Source organism: Sminthopsis crassicaudata, chromosome 3 (genome assembly GCF_048593235.1).
Source record: "Sminthopsis crassicaudata isolate SCR6 chromosome 3, ASM4859323v1, whole genome shotgun sequence".
Classification (NCBI taxonomy): domain Eukaryota; kingdom Metazoa; phylum Chordata; class Mammalia; order Dasyuromorphia; family Dasyuridae; genus Sminthopsis; species Sminthopsis crassicaudata.
This window is the reverse complement of record NC_133619.1, coordinates 317,843,484-317,861,340: the sequence shown is the minus strand read 5'-3', so window position 1 is coordinate 317,861,340 and position 17,857 is coordinate 317,843,484. Positions and strand designations below refer to the sequence as shown.

The window sequence follows — 17,857 nt, the reverse complement described above, 5'->3', positions numbered from 1 at the left end:
CCTCAGATACTTACTAGATGGGTGACCCAGAGCAAATCAATCATTGTGCCTGCTTCAGTTATTTCATCTCCTCCATAGTTGTTGTGAGGATAAAATGAGATATTTGTAAGCTCTTTGCAAATTTTAAGGCACTACATAAATGCTACTTATTACATTAATGTTTAGACTCAGGATTCATGTTTTTATCTGCATTTTTCCACACTTCTGCTCTGCTGTGTCAATTATACTTACAGGAAAGTGAGAGAGAAGCTGGATCAATCCCCAGAGTTTCACAGCCTGTTACACTCTTATCATTAAAATTTTGTCGCAAAATGCCCAGCACTAACTCCTCACTCATCATGTACTTCATAAAGACGGCATCATCTGATGGAACAGCAAAGTGTAGGTGGTATGCCACAGTGGAATTGTCACTACGGAACAATAATTCAAATACAGATAGTAAACACACAGAGGAGACGACTGGATAACAGAACCACTTTTAATTTTTCTTAATACTTCTTATTTTTAAAATGCTTTAAAATTGAAAAAGTGCTTTATAGAGATTGTCACCAGATTCCTCCTTTTCACTAAACCTTGTGAGATATGTATTGCAACTATGAGCTTTCCCATTTCAAAGATAGAGAAACCATGATATCTCATGGCTATATAAATTGGAACCCAGGTTTCTCTTGATCCAAAGCCCAAAGCTTTCTCCACTACCCTATGATCTTTCTGAGAAGAATGTAAATATGGGAAAGGCGATGTCACAAATGTATTTTCTTGAAAAGAAATTAATTTATTACAGTATGCACTGTGGTATTCAAGCTCTATTTCTACTCTATTAGGGTTAAAGTATAGATGAAGTGGCTTGGCTTATACTTCTATAATAAGTAAAATACACTGAGATAAATTATTATTAGTGTATTATCATAGTAATAACTAATTATTAAGTAGTAGACCAGACCCATTTCTTCACTAAAGGCCAGCTCTTATTAAAGTCAGTTTCTGAAGGACTGATGGAAAAGATTACTCCCAACCCTCAAAGAACATGCTAATCTATCTTTAGTAGGAGCTCACCCAGTTTGGAGACCTAAGTTCTGTTTAGAGAATTAAAATCCAGTCTGGGTGAGCCCCTTACCCTAAGGGAAGGAATCCTAGTCCTTGGTCCTCTCCATTATAGTTTAGGGTATCTCAAATCATAAAGGGAGAAAACTAACCAGAGAGGCCCTCATGGAGATGGCTTCCCCCTCCCCAAATTGCTGAAGGCTTCCGAGGCTCATGATCAAGATCAGTTCTCAAAAGGAGTTAAAGATGAAAATTCTTACATTCTCACACGATATCGACCATTCTAATCGGATTTTCACTTGTCAGGGGAATTCCTTTTCAGAAGATATTTAAGGCATCTTTAATGTCTCCCTTGATGTCTTTGGTTACCAGAGAAACCACTGACCATCAACTGATCGCCAACTAGACTAAACTAGAATTTTTCATTCATCTCAATATCATTGATATACATAATTAGTCACAATACCCCTGACTGTCAATCTCTTCTATTTTCCCCTCTTAATGCTCTTTTGTGGGGAAAAAAAAAAAAAATCTTCTAATTTATTTTTAGCATTCTTTTTTTTAAAACTCTGAGTCTTAAATTCTCTCTCTTTAAGTGCACCCACTGAGAAGGCAAGCAATATGCTATGTTAACTTCATATATCTCTTAACCTGATTCATAGTTATAAGTGTGCTGGAGGCAAGGTCCAAGTACATGTACAGATTCTGAGAGATACAGTGGGGATGATCTAATTAATGGCTTGGAACCTAGTTAAATTCGGTCTATCTAATCCTAGCTGTAACTCCTGTCTTGACTCAAACAGAGTATCAGCTAATAACAATTAAGAAAAGTGTAGATGCTCCCACTTGGGAGTAGCCTCTGAAGGAAATATCCTGCAGAAATGCAAGCACTATTTAAATTCCTATAAAGAACTGAGTTGATGAAGATGAGTAGGTAAATGGCACCCTCTAGTGATCACATTTCCACTAGCCTTTTACAAACAGTAAGGCCCAAACCAAATGAGTACACAGAATCACAAGGCGTTAGGGAAATGGTCCTCTAGCTTTTTTTGTTGGAAGAGCTAAGAGCAGAAATAATATTTTACCTTACTTTGTATACCTACTGCTTTGTATAGTGATGCCACATACTAGGTGATTAATCAATTTTTATTGATTCAAAAGCTTCAATTTGCCTCTTTATACTTTCTTTCCCATTGTTCCTAAGTTCTATTCTGCTTTGGACTTTGAAATCCAATTACCCCAGTTTTGTGTCTCATGAAACTTCTTCCTTCCTCTATTTTTAGTAAGAACCAAATCCTTTAAGGGGAACTACCAGGACAATCATTCTTGTCTCATTTCAAAGGCTCCCTTGAGGATCTGGTGCAACAATGGTTGCCACAAGATAAAGCAATAAAGAAATGGGACCTGATGATATTGTTTGTCAGAGGCTTGGCTAGCTGGGAGATTCCTACAGGCAGGGAGTAGTTAATTAACCATTGATGGAGCCTATTCAACCACCTTCTTACCATTTCTCAAGTCCTTGGTCCTACCATTAATTCCTCCAGTGGACAATGAATGTCCTACTAGAGGAGACTAGCATAATCAGAAAAGAACTCAGCTGGAAAAATCTAGGTTCTAGTTTCTGCTCTGCTGCTAGCTCTGCCCAACTTTGAGGAAGTCCCTGCCTTTCTCTGGGTCTTATTTCCTCATCTGGGCTTGGACTTGAACTTTCACCTAACAGTGAATGGTACGGGCTGAGTAACAATTAGGGTTGGGCACTATTTTAGGAAAACAAATCACAAAGCAAAGCTTTCTACCTCTAAGATCAGTGCAGAAGCTAAAGGGGAGAGAAAGGAGGGAGTGTCAGGATACTCCTACTCAGGCTGATCCAAATTCTCCTAAAGTCAGGTTGAGATTTAGGAGGGTAAGATTCCCCAGAGAACATGGTGGATTTATACAGCAATGGTGACATAGGATCAAAGATCAGGGATTTAAAACTATCAGGGATATATAAGTCATTGAGTACAACACTCTTTATTTTACAAATGAAAAATAAGTTCAAGTGAGGTTACGTGATTTACCAAAGTCACACAAATAGTAAGCAAGTCAAGGAGCATTTATATTAATTTTTGTATACCATATTTACCTCATAATATATTATGTAAAATGCAATCATGTTATATAAAATATAAGTATATTCTATAATGTGTTCATATATTATATATTTGTATTATGTCATATAATTATATTTATGTTATATCATGTAAAACAATTATATTATAATTATATTAAATATATATTTATAAAGGGCCTGCTACACATCAAGTACTGTGCTAAACACTGGGGATACTAAGAAAGGCAAAAAGGCTCCTTGAGGAGCCTACAACCTAATGTGGGGCATAGCACTATGTACAAACAAGACTCTATATCAAATACATTGGAGGTAGTCTCAGAGGGAAGACATGAAGTTTAAGGACTGGGAAAGGCTTCTTTAAAAAGAAGCAGGATTTACCCGGGAGTTGAAGGAAGCCAGAGAAGGTGAAAGGCAGAAATAAAGAGGGAACATTCCAAGTATGGGATGGGGAAAACAGTATAAAGACCCAGAATTGGGAAATGGAGTGTCATGGAATATGAAGAACAGCAGAGAAGCCAGAGTCACTGACTCACAGAGTATATAAAGGGGAAAGAGATTTAGGAAGCCTGGAAAACTAGAAGGTCAAGTTATGAAGGACTTTCAAATCTAAGCAGAAGATTTTATATTTGATTATGGAGAAAACAGGGAGGAGCCATTGGAGTTTCCTGAATGGGGCACAAGTGATATAGTCAAACCATATTTTAGGAAGATCAGTTTGAAAGCTGAGTCTAGATAGTTTAGAATGGGGAAAGACTTGAGGCAGAGAGACCAAACAGCAGGCTATTGCCACAGGGCAGGTGTGAGGTGATGAGGGACTTGTAGAAGTGCCAAAGGAGAGAGGGGGTGTTTGAGAGATAGTACTAGAAAATAGGAAAGATGAGGTTTAAACACAGATCCTTGGACTACAAACCCAGCCCATATAAGACTGCCTCTAAATAAAACAATCCTTGAAACTAGAAACTGAGTGAATGCCCATCAGTTGGGGAATGGCTAAATAGTTATGGTATATGAATGTTATGCAATATTATTGTTCTATAAGAAACAATAAGCAGGATGATTTCAGAGAGACCTGGAAAGACTTACATGAACTTTATGCTGACTCAAGTGAGCAGAACCAAGAGAAAGTTGTACACAGAAAAATGATTTTGTGATGATCAACTGTAATACACTTGGCTCATCTCAACAATGAGGTGATTCAAGGCAATTCCAATAGACTTGGGATGGAAATTGATATCCACATTCAAAGAGAAGTATGGAAGATTGAATGTGGATCAAAATATAATATTTTCACCTTTGCTGCTGTGGTTGTTTGCTTGTTGTTGTTTTGTTTTGTTTTTTTCTTTTGGGTTTTTTTTCCCCTTTTGAGCTGTTTTTTTTTTTTTTTTTCTCAACATGACAAATATGGAAATATGGTTAAAAGATTTGCACACACAAAGGATATGAACAATTCTCAGATGATGAAATTGAAACTATATCCACTCATATGAAAGAGTGTTCCAAATCACTACTGATTAGAGAAATGCAAATTAAGACAACTCTGAGATAGCACTACACACCTGTCAGATTGGCTAAGATGACAGGGACAAATAATGATGAATGTTGGAGGGGATGTGGGAAAACTGGGACACTAATACATTGTTGGTGGAGTTGTGAAAGAATCCAGCCATTCTGGAGAGCAATTTGGAACTATGCCCAAAAAGTTATCAAAATGTGCATACCCTTTGACCCAGCAGTGCTGTTATTGGGTTTATATCCCAAAGAAATAGTAAAGAGTGGAAAGGGACTTGTATGTGCCAAAATGTTTGTGGCAGCTCTTTTTGTTGTAGCTAGAAACTGGAAGTTGAATGGATGTCCATCAATTGGAGAATGGTTGGGTAAATTATGGTATATGAAGGTTATGGAATATTATTGCTCTGTAAGAAATGACCAACAGGAGAAATACAGAGAGGCCTGGAGAGACTTACATCAACTGATGCTGAGTGAAATGAACAGAACCAGAAGATCGCTGTACACTTCAACAACAATACTGTATGAAGATGTATTCTGATGGAATTGGAAATCTTCAACATAAAGAAGATCCAACTCACTTCCAGTTGATCAATGATGGACAGAAATAACTACACCCAGAGAAGAAACACTGGGAAGTGAATGTAAATTGTTAGCACTACTGTCTATCTACCCAGGTTACTTATACCTTCGGAATCTAATACTTAATGTGCAACAAGAAAATGGTATTTACACACATATATTGTATCTAGGTTATACTGTAACACATGTAAAATGTATGGGATTGCCTGTCATCGGGGGGAGGGACTAGAGGGAGGGGGGGATAATTTGGAAAAATGAATACAAGGGATAATATTATTTAAAAAAATTACTCATGCATATATACTGTGAAAAAAAATTCTAAATTAAAAAAAAAGACTTGCACACATTTAGTTTATATCAGACTGCTTGCTATCTTGGGGTGAGGGGAGAGGAGAGGGAGAAAAATCTGAAACATAAGGTTTTGCACAAGTGGAGGCTGAAAACTATCTTTGCATGTATCTGAAAAAATAAAATACCATTAAAAAATAAAACAGCCCTTGCTTTTAATGAATTTTTGTTCTATTATTGTTCAGTTATTTCAGTTGTGACTGACTCTTTGTGAACACATTTCAGGTTTTCTTGGCTAAGATACTGGAATGGTTTCTCATTTCCTTCTTCAGCTCATTTTCAAATGAGGAAACTGAGGCAAACAGAGTTAAGTAACTTGCCCAGGGTCACACAGTTATTAAGTATCAGAGAATAAATTTGAACTCAAACTTCAGGCTTGGCATTCTATCTACTCCATCACCTAATTATATGTTCTATAGGGGGATAGAACAAGTGTGTGTGTATGTGTGTGTGTGTGTGTGTGTATGTCTATATATACATAACTATTTAACATACATATAATACCTATTATATGTATTTTATACATATAAACCTATGAAAACATAATGAAATGTTCAAATATCTAGTTTTATTAATCTGAATGTTCCCTTGAATGATGCAGAACACCATTCATCCATTCTTGCCTCTTTCCTGTCTCTTGTCTATGTCTTCCCATAAATGCATCCTAGAGTCATCTGACATATTCAAGATCTTCATTGCTTTCTCCTAATAGCAAGGAGAAATATGAAACACTCCAATGCTTTACTGACATGACCAATCCATCTTTTCTTGATGAGAACTTTTACCTTCAAGATTTTTCCTTTATTATATGCTACAGTCTATTCACACATGTTTAAATACCTCTCCATCACTATATAGATAATATTAATTTTAATTTTTCAGAGACTGTTGCATTCCTTTGTTCACTGCCATGTAGCAACATTGATAAAATGCTGTTATTAAAAATTTACTGATGGAAATTATCAGACAAAAAGGATTTCCAATCTTGCATATTATTCTCTCTCCCCCCCACCCCCATACTAGCTCTCAGGGATGCTTGACTTCAAGCTTAACATATGAAACATGTAACACAAGCTAATTTTTAAGGGACACACTAGCAGAGTTAAGAGAAGCCTCAAGATAGTGGTGTTTGAGCTGTGCTTTAAAAGATGTTAGAGATTCCTAGAAGCAGACATGAAAAAGAAATACATCTTGGATATAGTCTTTCTAAAGGTATTGAGTTAAGATATGGAATGGCATGTATAAGGAATGAAACAAAGGACAGCCTGATGGGACTGTTTTACTGAAGGAGAACAGTGTACAAGTCTAGAAAGGTAGCTTGGAACCAGCACCAAGCCTGAAATAAAAGGAACACCCCATCTCCTAATACCCTAATATTAAATAAACTATCCAAATTCTCTAGACCTCAATCTATATTTCAAAAGAAATCAGAGACAATTTCTAAGTTTTCTTAAAATTTCAAACCTATGCTTTTGTATTTGTTTGTATTTGATCATAGAGGTATGTCACAATAGGGAGTGTTAAAGAACAAAGCAAGTATTTACTTCCAATTTAATTCTAATTAAGTACAAATGTCTCAAATCACCAGCTATTTGCCTATTTCTTGCTGGACAAGGGTAAATACATGGTACAAGAAACCACCATCCTAATGCTGTATAATTTTAACACATGGGATGCAACCAATGTCGAAGAATTGAAATATCAATCCCAGGGCAATGGAAAAGGGTAAAGTGGGTATGAACTAAATACATAGGAGCAACAAGAAACTTGGAAGAACATGAGTAAATTATGTCACCAGGGAAATCTTTGAGTAAGTCATGACAAGTGGACAGCCCAACTGTTTCATAAACTTTCTCTTAGTTTCAAGAAGGATTCTGGCACACTAGAGAGACCATTCTATAGTAAACTTATTGAAGGTCACAGACAAGAGTCACAAAGCATGGACAGGTATGGTTTGAGTTTTTATTTTAATTACTGATAAGAAGATAAAACTCACTTGATATTTGGATTAGTGCAAACAAATTTACAAAAAAATAAACTTCCTTCTATTTAAGAAATAAAGGTTTCATTTGGGGGAGTGATGACTTTTTTCTTCTTTCATTTCCTTCTATGAGAAAAACTAAAAATCGAACATTTCCTACCTATTTAAAAAAGATTTCTTAACCAAAATGCGCAATATGCTTTCATTAATTTTTTCCAAATCTAGTTCAGCTTTTCTTCCCACCTACTCTAGTTGCTGCCTGGAGAGATCCATTGCAGCACTCTCTATTCTATTTGCTTCAACACTATAATCCATCCTTAGTTATTACCCACAGTGCAGATAAGAAGAGAACTTGGGCCAGGAAATATCTGCAAAGTTAAGTGAGACTCAAATTTCTCAATTTTTTCTAAGTACACCTACCCATCACTTTTAAATGTTTGGGGAGGGGGAGGAATGTGGGGAATTGGCTAAGATTTTCACTTATCATGCAGTTTGCAGCTTAGACAATGGGCTGAATATCACAGTGCTAAAACAAGGTTTGTTTTTAGATTGTTTTAAATCCAGACCAAAGTGGGGAACTCTCATCTTTCAACCTTTAAACTGATTAAAATCAGTAGGTAATTTACAGTCTGAGAGTTGCCTGGGGCAATAAAAGGTGACCAATATATAGAATCACATATCATTTATCAAAGTCAAAATTTGAACAGGTTCTTAACTTCAAGTCACTCCTTTGTCCCCTAAATCATATTATGGTATACTAATAATACTGGACAGTGAGATAGTACAGTGGAAAAGTACAGTGCCAGGCCTGGAGTCAGGAAGACTTATTTTCATGAGTTCAAATCTGGCCTCATACACTTAGTAATTGTGCAATTACTAAGGAAATAAACCTTATTATTGGGCAAGCCATTTAACCCTGTTTGCCTCATTTCTTTATTGGCAGAATGAGCTGGAGAAGGAAATGGCAAACTGCTCCAGTATCTCTGCCAAGAAAACCCCGAATGGGGTCACGAAAAGTCAGATGTGACTGAAATGACTGAAGCACAACCATAACAATAATATTGTGAAACCCCATTAGTGCGGAAATGATCCAGTGCATAGAGCAGCTGATTTGAAATCAAAAGACCTGGGTTCGAATCGTCACTGTCCTACTTGCCACTTATACAACCCTGAACAAGTCATTTATTTACCTTTCCAGTTCTGAAGCCTACACTACTCCTGCAAAAAAATCATACGGAGCAATCTGTCCTAAAGAGAGAAAATCAGAGTAAAATCATCCTTAGAAGAATGGAAACCTAGGAAAAATGATACTGTGATGCCTTTTGCCTCACAGCCAATATTTTGATATAGGTCTTATCTGGTTAAAATGAACAAGGCTATCTTAGAGAGGAAAAACAGAAGGAGGTATGATAAAAGGGCTGTATTTAAGGCTCAGAAGTTAAATGACTTGCCTATGTTTGAATTACCAATAATCATAGGAGATGAAATTTGAACTCAGATCTTTCTTGGTTCCCAATCAATTCCCTTCCCAGCATTCTACAGTCCTTTCAGTTATAATCATTTGCGTACATTCCTCTACCCACCATTGCACTGAAAGATCCTGAAGAGCAAAGAAGACTATGTTGTTTATTATCAGCATATTCCCAACACTAAACAAAGTGGGTTTTGCACATAGTAAGTATGAAATAATTGCTAGGGGTGTTCTTGTTTTTGTTTTTTCAGAAATTCAACTTATAACAATTCTAAAACACTTGTGATGAAAACTGCTATCCACTTCCAGAGAAAGAACTAATGAAATTGAATACAAATTGAAGCACATTTGGTCATTTTTTGCTTGTTTGTTTGATTTTTTTTTTTTAGAGGGGGGGAGTGAACTCAAAACTTTAAAAAAAAAAAAAAGATTAAAATTGTTTCACATGTAATTGGAAAAAATAAAATATAAAAATTTAAAAAGAGGAGCAGCTACTAACCCTAACCAGCCTTGAATTCAGGAGGCCTGAAGTTCAAATTTGGCCTCAGACACTTAACTCTTCCCAGCTATGTGACCCTGGTAACTGCTTCAGGAAAAAAAAAAGAAAAGAGATAATGGAAGATGGGATTAAAAAAAAAAAAAAAAAAAGACAAAACAAGAATTACTAATTCCCTATCATGTTTCAAGCACTGTGCTCAGTGCAATTATGACTTCATTTGATCTTCACAACAATCGTGGGAAATAGATGTCAGCATTACCTCCATTCTACAGCTGAGGCAGACAGTGACAGGAGTTACACCGCTGGTATGTGTCTATGGTCAGATTTGAATTTAAGTCTTCCTCACTTCAGACCTAGAATTTTACTTCACTACCTAACTACCTCTTAAGTAATTTAACTTTTTTAAAGGGCAATGTTTTACCTTATAAGACAAAAAGAAAATGAGGAGGAGGTTATGGCTGGTAGAAAGCTGACTTTTTATGCCTAAGTGCCTCAGATCTTATGTAGCTTCCCCAGTGGTGCAATCTTGTTCTTCCAAAGTCTAGCAAAGTAGCGACAGTATTCTAAGATTTACAAAATAGTTTTTCTCATGATCACCTGGTGAAGTACAGATGAGGAAATTGAGGTACAGAAAGATGTAACTAGTGTGTGCCAGAGTTGGGTTTTGAATCTAGATCTCTTGATTCCCAAGTCTAGCATACTCCTTTGGGAATAACATATTGCCTCAATGTAATTGCCCATTTTGCCCATCTGGATTAGATTCTCAAGAAAGTCATTCCCTGTCTTAAAAATCTTCTTTTGTTTCGTTTTTTTTTTCTTTTCTTTTCTTCTATGTCTTCATTTCTCGTGTTTTAGAGAAGGCCATAAATAGGAGGTTACTGAAATATTGAGAATCAAGGACTTCTACTATTAAAATTTTGGGTCACCATTAGTCCACCAGAAAAATGAAAAGCCATCCCTCTCCTTTCACCTAGGTCCAAGAGATGTTGAATCCATTGTCCTCATAGTCTGCCTTTTTGCTAAAAAGTCATTTCAAATAAGCTAGTAGCACTTTATATTTTTAAATTTCTAGGGAAAAACTCAAGAATCTCCTTCACACAGAGCCTTCCAAAGAAGAAAATCTTCCTTTGTTCAAACTTTGGGGAAACATGTACAATATCATAGGAAGTAGGAAAATTAAATATGTGATTTTCATTGGTATTGGAAAATTCTAGATTTTTAAAATTCTCTGCACCTTATTAAATTGCCTGGGGCTCTGGAAAAGTAGTTAAATGACTTTCATAGAGTCACACAACCAATATGTATAAGAGAAAGGTAGGTCTTTCTAATTCCAATGCCAAGTCTTTATCTCCTATAATACTATGCATTTATGTAAAGCAATTGAGCCCAAAATTTCTAAAGACATTCTTACCTGGAGTCAGCTATTTCAACTGAAGCAAAATATCGGCTCAGAGCTGGAGATGAACTGTAAAGAGTTGTGAGCTGTGGAGGGAAGACAAAGGATAGATTATTTCCTCATCCTAAAATATAAAACTATTTCTTTCAAAGAAAATTTACTTTAGTCACGTATCAGTGTATGTATAAATTCATAAGCTAGGTGATACAGTGGACAGAGCAATGGACCTGGGGTCAGGAAAACCCAAATCAAATCTAGTCTCAGACACTTATGGACAAACCAATTAACTTTTGTCTGCTTTAACTTACTCATTAGTAAAAAATAGGGATGATAATAATATCTCTTACTTTTTGAAAATCTTACAACACCATGCAATTGTTAATATTGCCATTTCATATAGGGTCAAAGAAAGGGAAAGCAGTGGCCCAAAAAACAATTTTGAAAAATAATTTCATTTCCTCCTGAATCAAATAAGATCAGATAACCAATATGACATCCTTTATATAGCACAATAATATTTTATCATCTTATGAGTGTTGTTGATTAAAATTGACCACAGGAAAAATAGAAATACAGAGATGGGATGGAAAGTCTCAAAAGAGTAATGATATCACTCACACAACAGGCTTTAATATAACTCACTCCCTAATCCACTATATAGTAACCAGAGTTAGCTCTCAGACTTGCCCCAGCCTCCATCTACATATCTGAGCTTTTTTCTGAAGTCATAATCCTGGTAACCATAGACATAACTGGGGTTGAGAGAGAGATACCTGGATAGAATGGCATTTATCATCATGTGCCATAGACTCTACTGTTCCATGAAAGCATTGAAGAATAAACTAGTAGGAGTAATAGAGCTCTGAGAGAAGAATTTGCCTCCTACTCTATCCCCAGCCCAATACAGACTATCACAACATAGTCCACTAACTTCTCAGAAAAAACATCATGGTACCTGAAGTTATTAAGCTTCTTTAGTTGCCATATTTATAGCTCAAATCCAAGCATACCAATGTCTTGGAGGGAGAGCAGCTGATAAATAAACATATGGGATAAGGACAGGGTAGGGATAGGGACCTGATGCACAATTTCATTAATACAGGGAACTCTCAGGTAAGAAAACTCTTATCAATAAAGCTTGGCAACTTTTCTGCAATTTATAGCACTAGGAAGTTGCCCAGAAGTCTTCAAACTGAAACCCAAATCTTTCGGGCTTTAAAACAGCTCTCTAATACACAATGCCAACTCCCAAACACATATACATAAATGTGAAAAAAAAACAAAACTCAGACACCTAATTAATTGAGAGTATGAAGCAAGGAAGTCATTACTCACTCTGACTCAAAGGATAATTAGAAAACACCCCCAGTACTTAGGCTATCACAGATTTCATCACCAACTTTCTAGTCAAGGCAGAAACAGGCGAGTCTTTGTCTTAATAAAAGGAATACAAAGAACTGGTAGGGGAAATAAAGTGGAACTAATTTTTTGATGTCTTATCTGTAGAACAATGTATGCACCTGGTTGAATCCTAATCCAAAATGATATGAGTCTTAGACCAAATCACTAATAGTAGAGAGAAGAAAAATCTGGCAGGTAATTGGGAGAAAATTTGAGAATATTGTGTTTTACAAAGCATATTAAGTCAGGAAGAGGATAACTGCCATGTTCACTCCAAACTCCAATTAATCATCTATTTCCACGAATACCCAGAAACTGGCATAAGAAGGAAAATATGACAAACAGGAAACAAAAAATCAGACTCATTTGGAACTGTGGCCAAATGGATACAAAACTGTGCACACCCTTTGACCTGGAGAAAGAGAGAAAGAAAGAAAGAAAGAGAAAGAGAGAAAGAAAGGAAGAAAGAGAGAGAGGGAAAAAAGAAAGAGAAAGGAAAGAAGGAAGGAAGGAAGGAAGGAAGGAAGGAAGGAAGGAAGGAAGGAAGGAAGGAAGGAAGGAAGGAAGGAAGGAAGGAAGGAAGGAAGGAAGGAAGGAAGGAAGGAAGGAAGGAAGGAAGGAAGGAAGGGAAGGAGGGAGGGAGGGAAGGAAGGAAGGAAGGAAGGAAGGAAGGAAGGAAGGAAGGAAGGAAGGAAGGAAGGAAGGAAGGAAGGAAGGAAGGAAGGAAGGAAGGAAGGAAGGAAGGAAGGAAGGAAGGGAAGGAAGGAAGGAAGGAAGGAAGGAAGGAAGGAAGGAAGGAAGGAAGGAAGGAAGGAAGGAAGGAAGGAAGGAAGGAAGGAAGGAAGGAAGGAAGGAAGGGAAGGAAGGAAGGAAGGAAGGAAGGAAGGAAGGAAGGAAGGAAGGAAGGAAGGAAGGAAGGAAGGAAGGAAGGAAGGAAGGGAAGGAAGGAAGGAAAGAAGGAAGAAAAAAGAGAGAAGGAAAAAGAAAGAAAGAGGCAGGAAGAGAGAGAGGGAGGGAGGGAGGAAGGGAAAGAGGAAGAGATAGAGGAGGCTGGAGGGAAGGAGGAAGGAAGGAAAGAAGGAAGGATATATATATATACATATATATATATATATGTAACTATTTATAGAAGCTCATTTTGTGGTAGCAAAGAATTGAAAATTAGGGGATATTTATCAATGGTTGACCAAGTTTGATACATGATTGTGATGGAATATTATTGTGTATAAGAAAGGATGAGCAGGATGCTCTCAGAAAAACCTGGAAAGACTTGCAAAGTGCACAACCAAAAGAAGAGTGCACACAGTAACAGCAACAGGTCGTGATGATTAACTATGAATTATTTAGCAATTCTCTGCAATACAATGATCCAAGACCATCTCAAAGGATTTATGAAGAGAAATGTTATTCACCTCCAGAGAAAGAACTGATGGAGTATGACTGAAGATTGAAATATACTTTTTAAACTTTATTTTTCTTGTTTTGTTTTGTTTTTTGGGGGGACCTGATTTTTTTTTTTTTACAACATGACCAATATGAAAAAATGTTTTACATTGACTACATATGTATAACCTATAGCAAACTACTTGTCTTTTCAATAAGAAGGAATGGGGAGGGAGGGAGGAAGACAGTTTAGAACTCAGTTTAAAAAAAAAAAAATGAATGTTAGAAATTATTTTTACAAGTAACTGGGAATTTTTTTTTAAAAAAAGAAAAAACACACAGAATGATAGGTTAAAAGTTAGAAAGAACTTCACAAGGTATTTTGTTCAACTTCTTTCATTTTACAGAATAGCAATGTGTTAGGTTCTTACTAAGTGCTAATGAGATAATGAGATATTAGGTTCTTACTAAGTGCTAAGTAAGTACTTAACAATTCTCTAGTTCCAGCCTTTCCTGGTAGTTTGACTTGTGAATTCCTAAGGAAGAGCTTATATGCTTGGAAGGAGAAAGCTCATTGGTTGAAGTGGTTCTTCCCAGAAGCCCTTGCATTATCCTACGCCCATTCTCTGGGAGGATAAAAGAGGACAGCACTCCAGAGATAGAAGAAGGCTCTGCACTACATCTGTCTTGATGCAGCTCTCTGCAGGAAGGGAAGTCGGCTCTCTACAGGAAGAAGAATCTGTCCGAGAGATTTGAGTTGACACAGCAGATCTCTTCCCAGAGAGCTGAGTCAAGCCAGATGTAGTGCAGAGCCTTCTCCTATTTCTGGAGTGCTGTCCTCTTTTATCCTCCCAGAGAATGGGCGTGGGATAATGCAAGGGCTTCTGGGAAGAACCACTTCAACCAATGAGCTTGCTCCTCTTATCAAGTCAACCTGAGTTCTCACCTTGTCATTGTCCAGACAACCTGAATTCTCACCTAGTAATCCTAACAGCAATGTGAGCCCCAAAGAAGCAAAATAACCAATCTGACATCACACAACTAGTAAGTGAAATACCCAAGATTGAACCCAGTTCCTCCCACACACATTCTAAATCTATAGTTTCCAACTATACTCTATTTCTTTTACCTCTTAAGCTGGGACTATAAAAATTGCCCTAGATGCAGTGGTCCTCAAACTTTTAAAATAGGGGGCCAGTTCACTGTCCCTCAGATTGTGGGAAGGCTGGACTATAGTAAGAACAAAAACTCACACTCTGTCTCCGCCCCTCAGCCCATTTGCCATAACCAGGTGGGCTGCATAAACGTCCTCAACGGGCCTCATCTGGCGCTTGGATCATAGTTTGAGAACCCCTGCCTAGACATTCATTCAAGAAGGTAAAGTTTATTTCCTTTCTCTGACTATTGAGATGGAGGAACAAGTCCTATAAATTGGGAATGATAATATGCCCCACCCATCCAGTTCACAGGGTTGTGATGGCAATAAATGAGCTGCCCCTATGGCAGTGCCTGTTCTGTAGATCAGTGAAATAAGGTGTGACACACATATTCACATTAACTTGGTGAGTTATCAGTTCAGGGAAGGATTTTACCCTGAGAAGGTAAATACCATGGGTGTGTTTCCAGGTTCAGTTCCTGCAAAGACTTTCTAGATAATACAAGCTTAAACTACAGGAGTTCACAATAGACAAATGACAAGGAATATTTCATAATAAAGACTATTAACAGGAAATATGAAATAATGAGAAATAAAAACAAATAATCCAAAAAGACAAACATTACCACAAAAGGAATCATAAAATGTCATCCTTAGGGGCACAAAGGGGTTATCTGTAGGGTAATCAAAAAGATATCACCCTCTATAGAAAGTCTCACATGGATTCAAATGGAAGTCAAATGATGATTAAGTCTCACTACATTCCCAAATCCAGTCCAGTTTTTGCTTAACTTCTTCAGTGACTTTTCAGGAGTGGATACTGGCCAGAACAGTAGCTCCCAGGTAGGGTACATGATCCAGTTCTGGAAATTCCCTATCTTAAGGAGATTAATCAATACCAGCTGAAGTATTAGAACAGATCAGAATATCAAAATTTCTAAATTATTATCAAGGAAGAAACGTACTTGGATTGCATAGTCTAAAATCAAATATGGTTCCTCACTGAATTCTGCGTAATTGTGATAACCAAACCTGGCTCTAGAGAAGACACAAGAAAATAAATTTCTGATCTCTTTTTGTTTAAAAGTGGGGATTGGGGTAGAAGGATTTATGGGTAGGGAAAATAACAAATATCCAACTCAGTTCCTAATTTTGCTGAACTGATTATTTTTTCTTTTTTAAAAATCTTTATTACAATGTGTGGCTTTCTGAGGAAGGAAAAAGAGGATGATGTAAACACAAAAGATAGCAATATAATTTGTAAAAATATGATTTCTCTCAGATCTTTAGAACTAGAGATTTTCTGGAATTTGTCCAGAAATAGCAAGGGGTCTAACAGAACAAACCCCACACCAATCCAATATCAATTCCAATCCCAACCCATGAAGGTGTCTATTTGGCTACAGGTTAATCACTATCATTCACTATTCACCCAGTACTACCACTGAAAAAAAGGGAGCAAAATGAATGGAGAGGATTCATTATGATAATGATAATGACAAACACACTTAAATAGCATTTTAAAATTTATTAAAACCATTTCTAAATTTTGATTTCTACCCAAATCAAAAAGAAAATTTCAAAATCAAAGCCATTTGCAGAGTTATTCAGTTATAGAGTTGTTGTTCCATGTTAACTACCGACAGCTTAATGAGAGTATATAAAAAGTTACAATTACCCTTTTACTGAGCTCATTAGACAGTGAGTCCTCTTGAGCCACACACTCTTCTGGAATCTTTAGTGTGACCAAGAATGTTTTATTAGCTGCCAATTCAAGTTCTTCATTTTCATCTTCATCTCTATAGCTTGCTAAAACAAAAACAAAGAAAAAAGAAATCAAATTAAAATAGTTATTGGGGATAAATTTAAAAAAACTCTTTATGTTCTAACAATTATTGTGAAGAAGGGAGGTAAAATGTGTTATAATGAAATTCACAAAGCAAGGCTGTAGTTTGTATATGGTAAGTATAAGTAAAAACACAGATAACAGAAAAAGACTTAAATCAAAGGGTGTCCTAAAGGACACCAGGAAGGCTCCCCTTTAAGTTATTTCCTTAAATTTTGAGCCTTGCCCACTTTAATTCTCAGATACCCCACAAACAACAGATTCTGAGATGAAAGGCATTAATTCAGTTTAACTAATGGATACCCATACCAGGCTGAATTCAAAAATTATCCATAGAGATAATGGCAAAACCAGGTTAGAGTCTCATAAAGGAGAACCTATATTTAAATGATATGTGTCACTAATATATCAAAGATATTAATTGATCCAACCATTCTGAAAAAAAAAATTGGAACTTTACTCAAAAAGTCACTAAATTATTGAAATCACTAAATTTTAAGTCAGTGATACTGCTTAGATTTAGATTTTCCAACATACCAAAGAAATAGAGGAAATTGGGAAAAGACATATAAAAAACAACCTTTATAACAACACTTCTTTGTTGCAGGAAGGAAATAAGTACTCATCCACAGAAAAATGGTTGAAAAATTATAATATATGAATATAATGAAACATTACTTGTAATAATAATATAAGAGAGAAATTCAGAGAACCATGAGAATATATTTTATGTATTTTAAAGGACAAAGTAGAGTGAACCAGAAAAATAAATTACACAATAAGTACATTGTAAAGAAAATATAGAGCAGCTAAATAGCACAGCAGATAGAATGTCAAGTTTGAATTCAGAAAGACTCATCTTCCTGAGTTAAAAATCTGACTTCAGACATTTACTAGTTGTGTGACTCTGAACAACTATTTGCCTTAGTTGTTTATCTCTAAAATGAGATGGAGAAGAAAATGGCAAATCACTCCGGTGTCTTTGCCATGAAACAGGGTCAAGAAGAGAAGAACACAACTAAAACAAATTAACAAAAAGGAAAAATGACTTTTAAAGATTTATGAACTTGGATCAACTAAATAAACCATTATGACACCATAAAACTGAAAATACATGAATCATACTTTCCA

General features: G+C 36.3%; 1 protein-coding gene across 1 annotated transcript in view; it reads right to left on the bottom strand.

Annotated features, from left to right (window-relative positions):
• C3H3orf52 (chromosome 3 C3orf52 homolog) overlaps positions 1–17,857 on the bottom strand; it is a 43,606-nt gene that overhangs the window by 4,984 nt on the left and 20,765 nt on the right. Inside the window, exons 3-5 of the mRNA XM_074301168.1 lie at positions 16,559–16,689; positions 10,956–11,026; positions 232–410 (exon numbers count right to left, since the gene is read on the bottom strand). Of these exons, the coding sequence (XP_074157269.1) occupies positions 232–410; positions 10,956–11,026; positions 16,559–16,689 (381 nt within the window). The remainder of the gene's footprint in view (positions 1–231; positions 411–10,955; positions 11,027–16,558; positions 16,690–17,857) is intronic.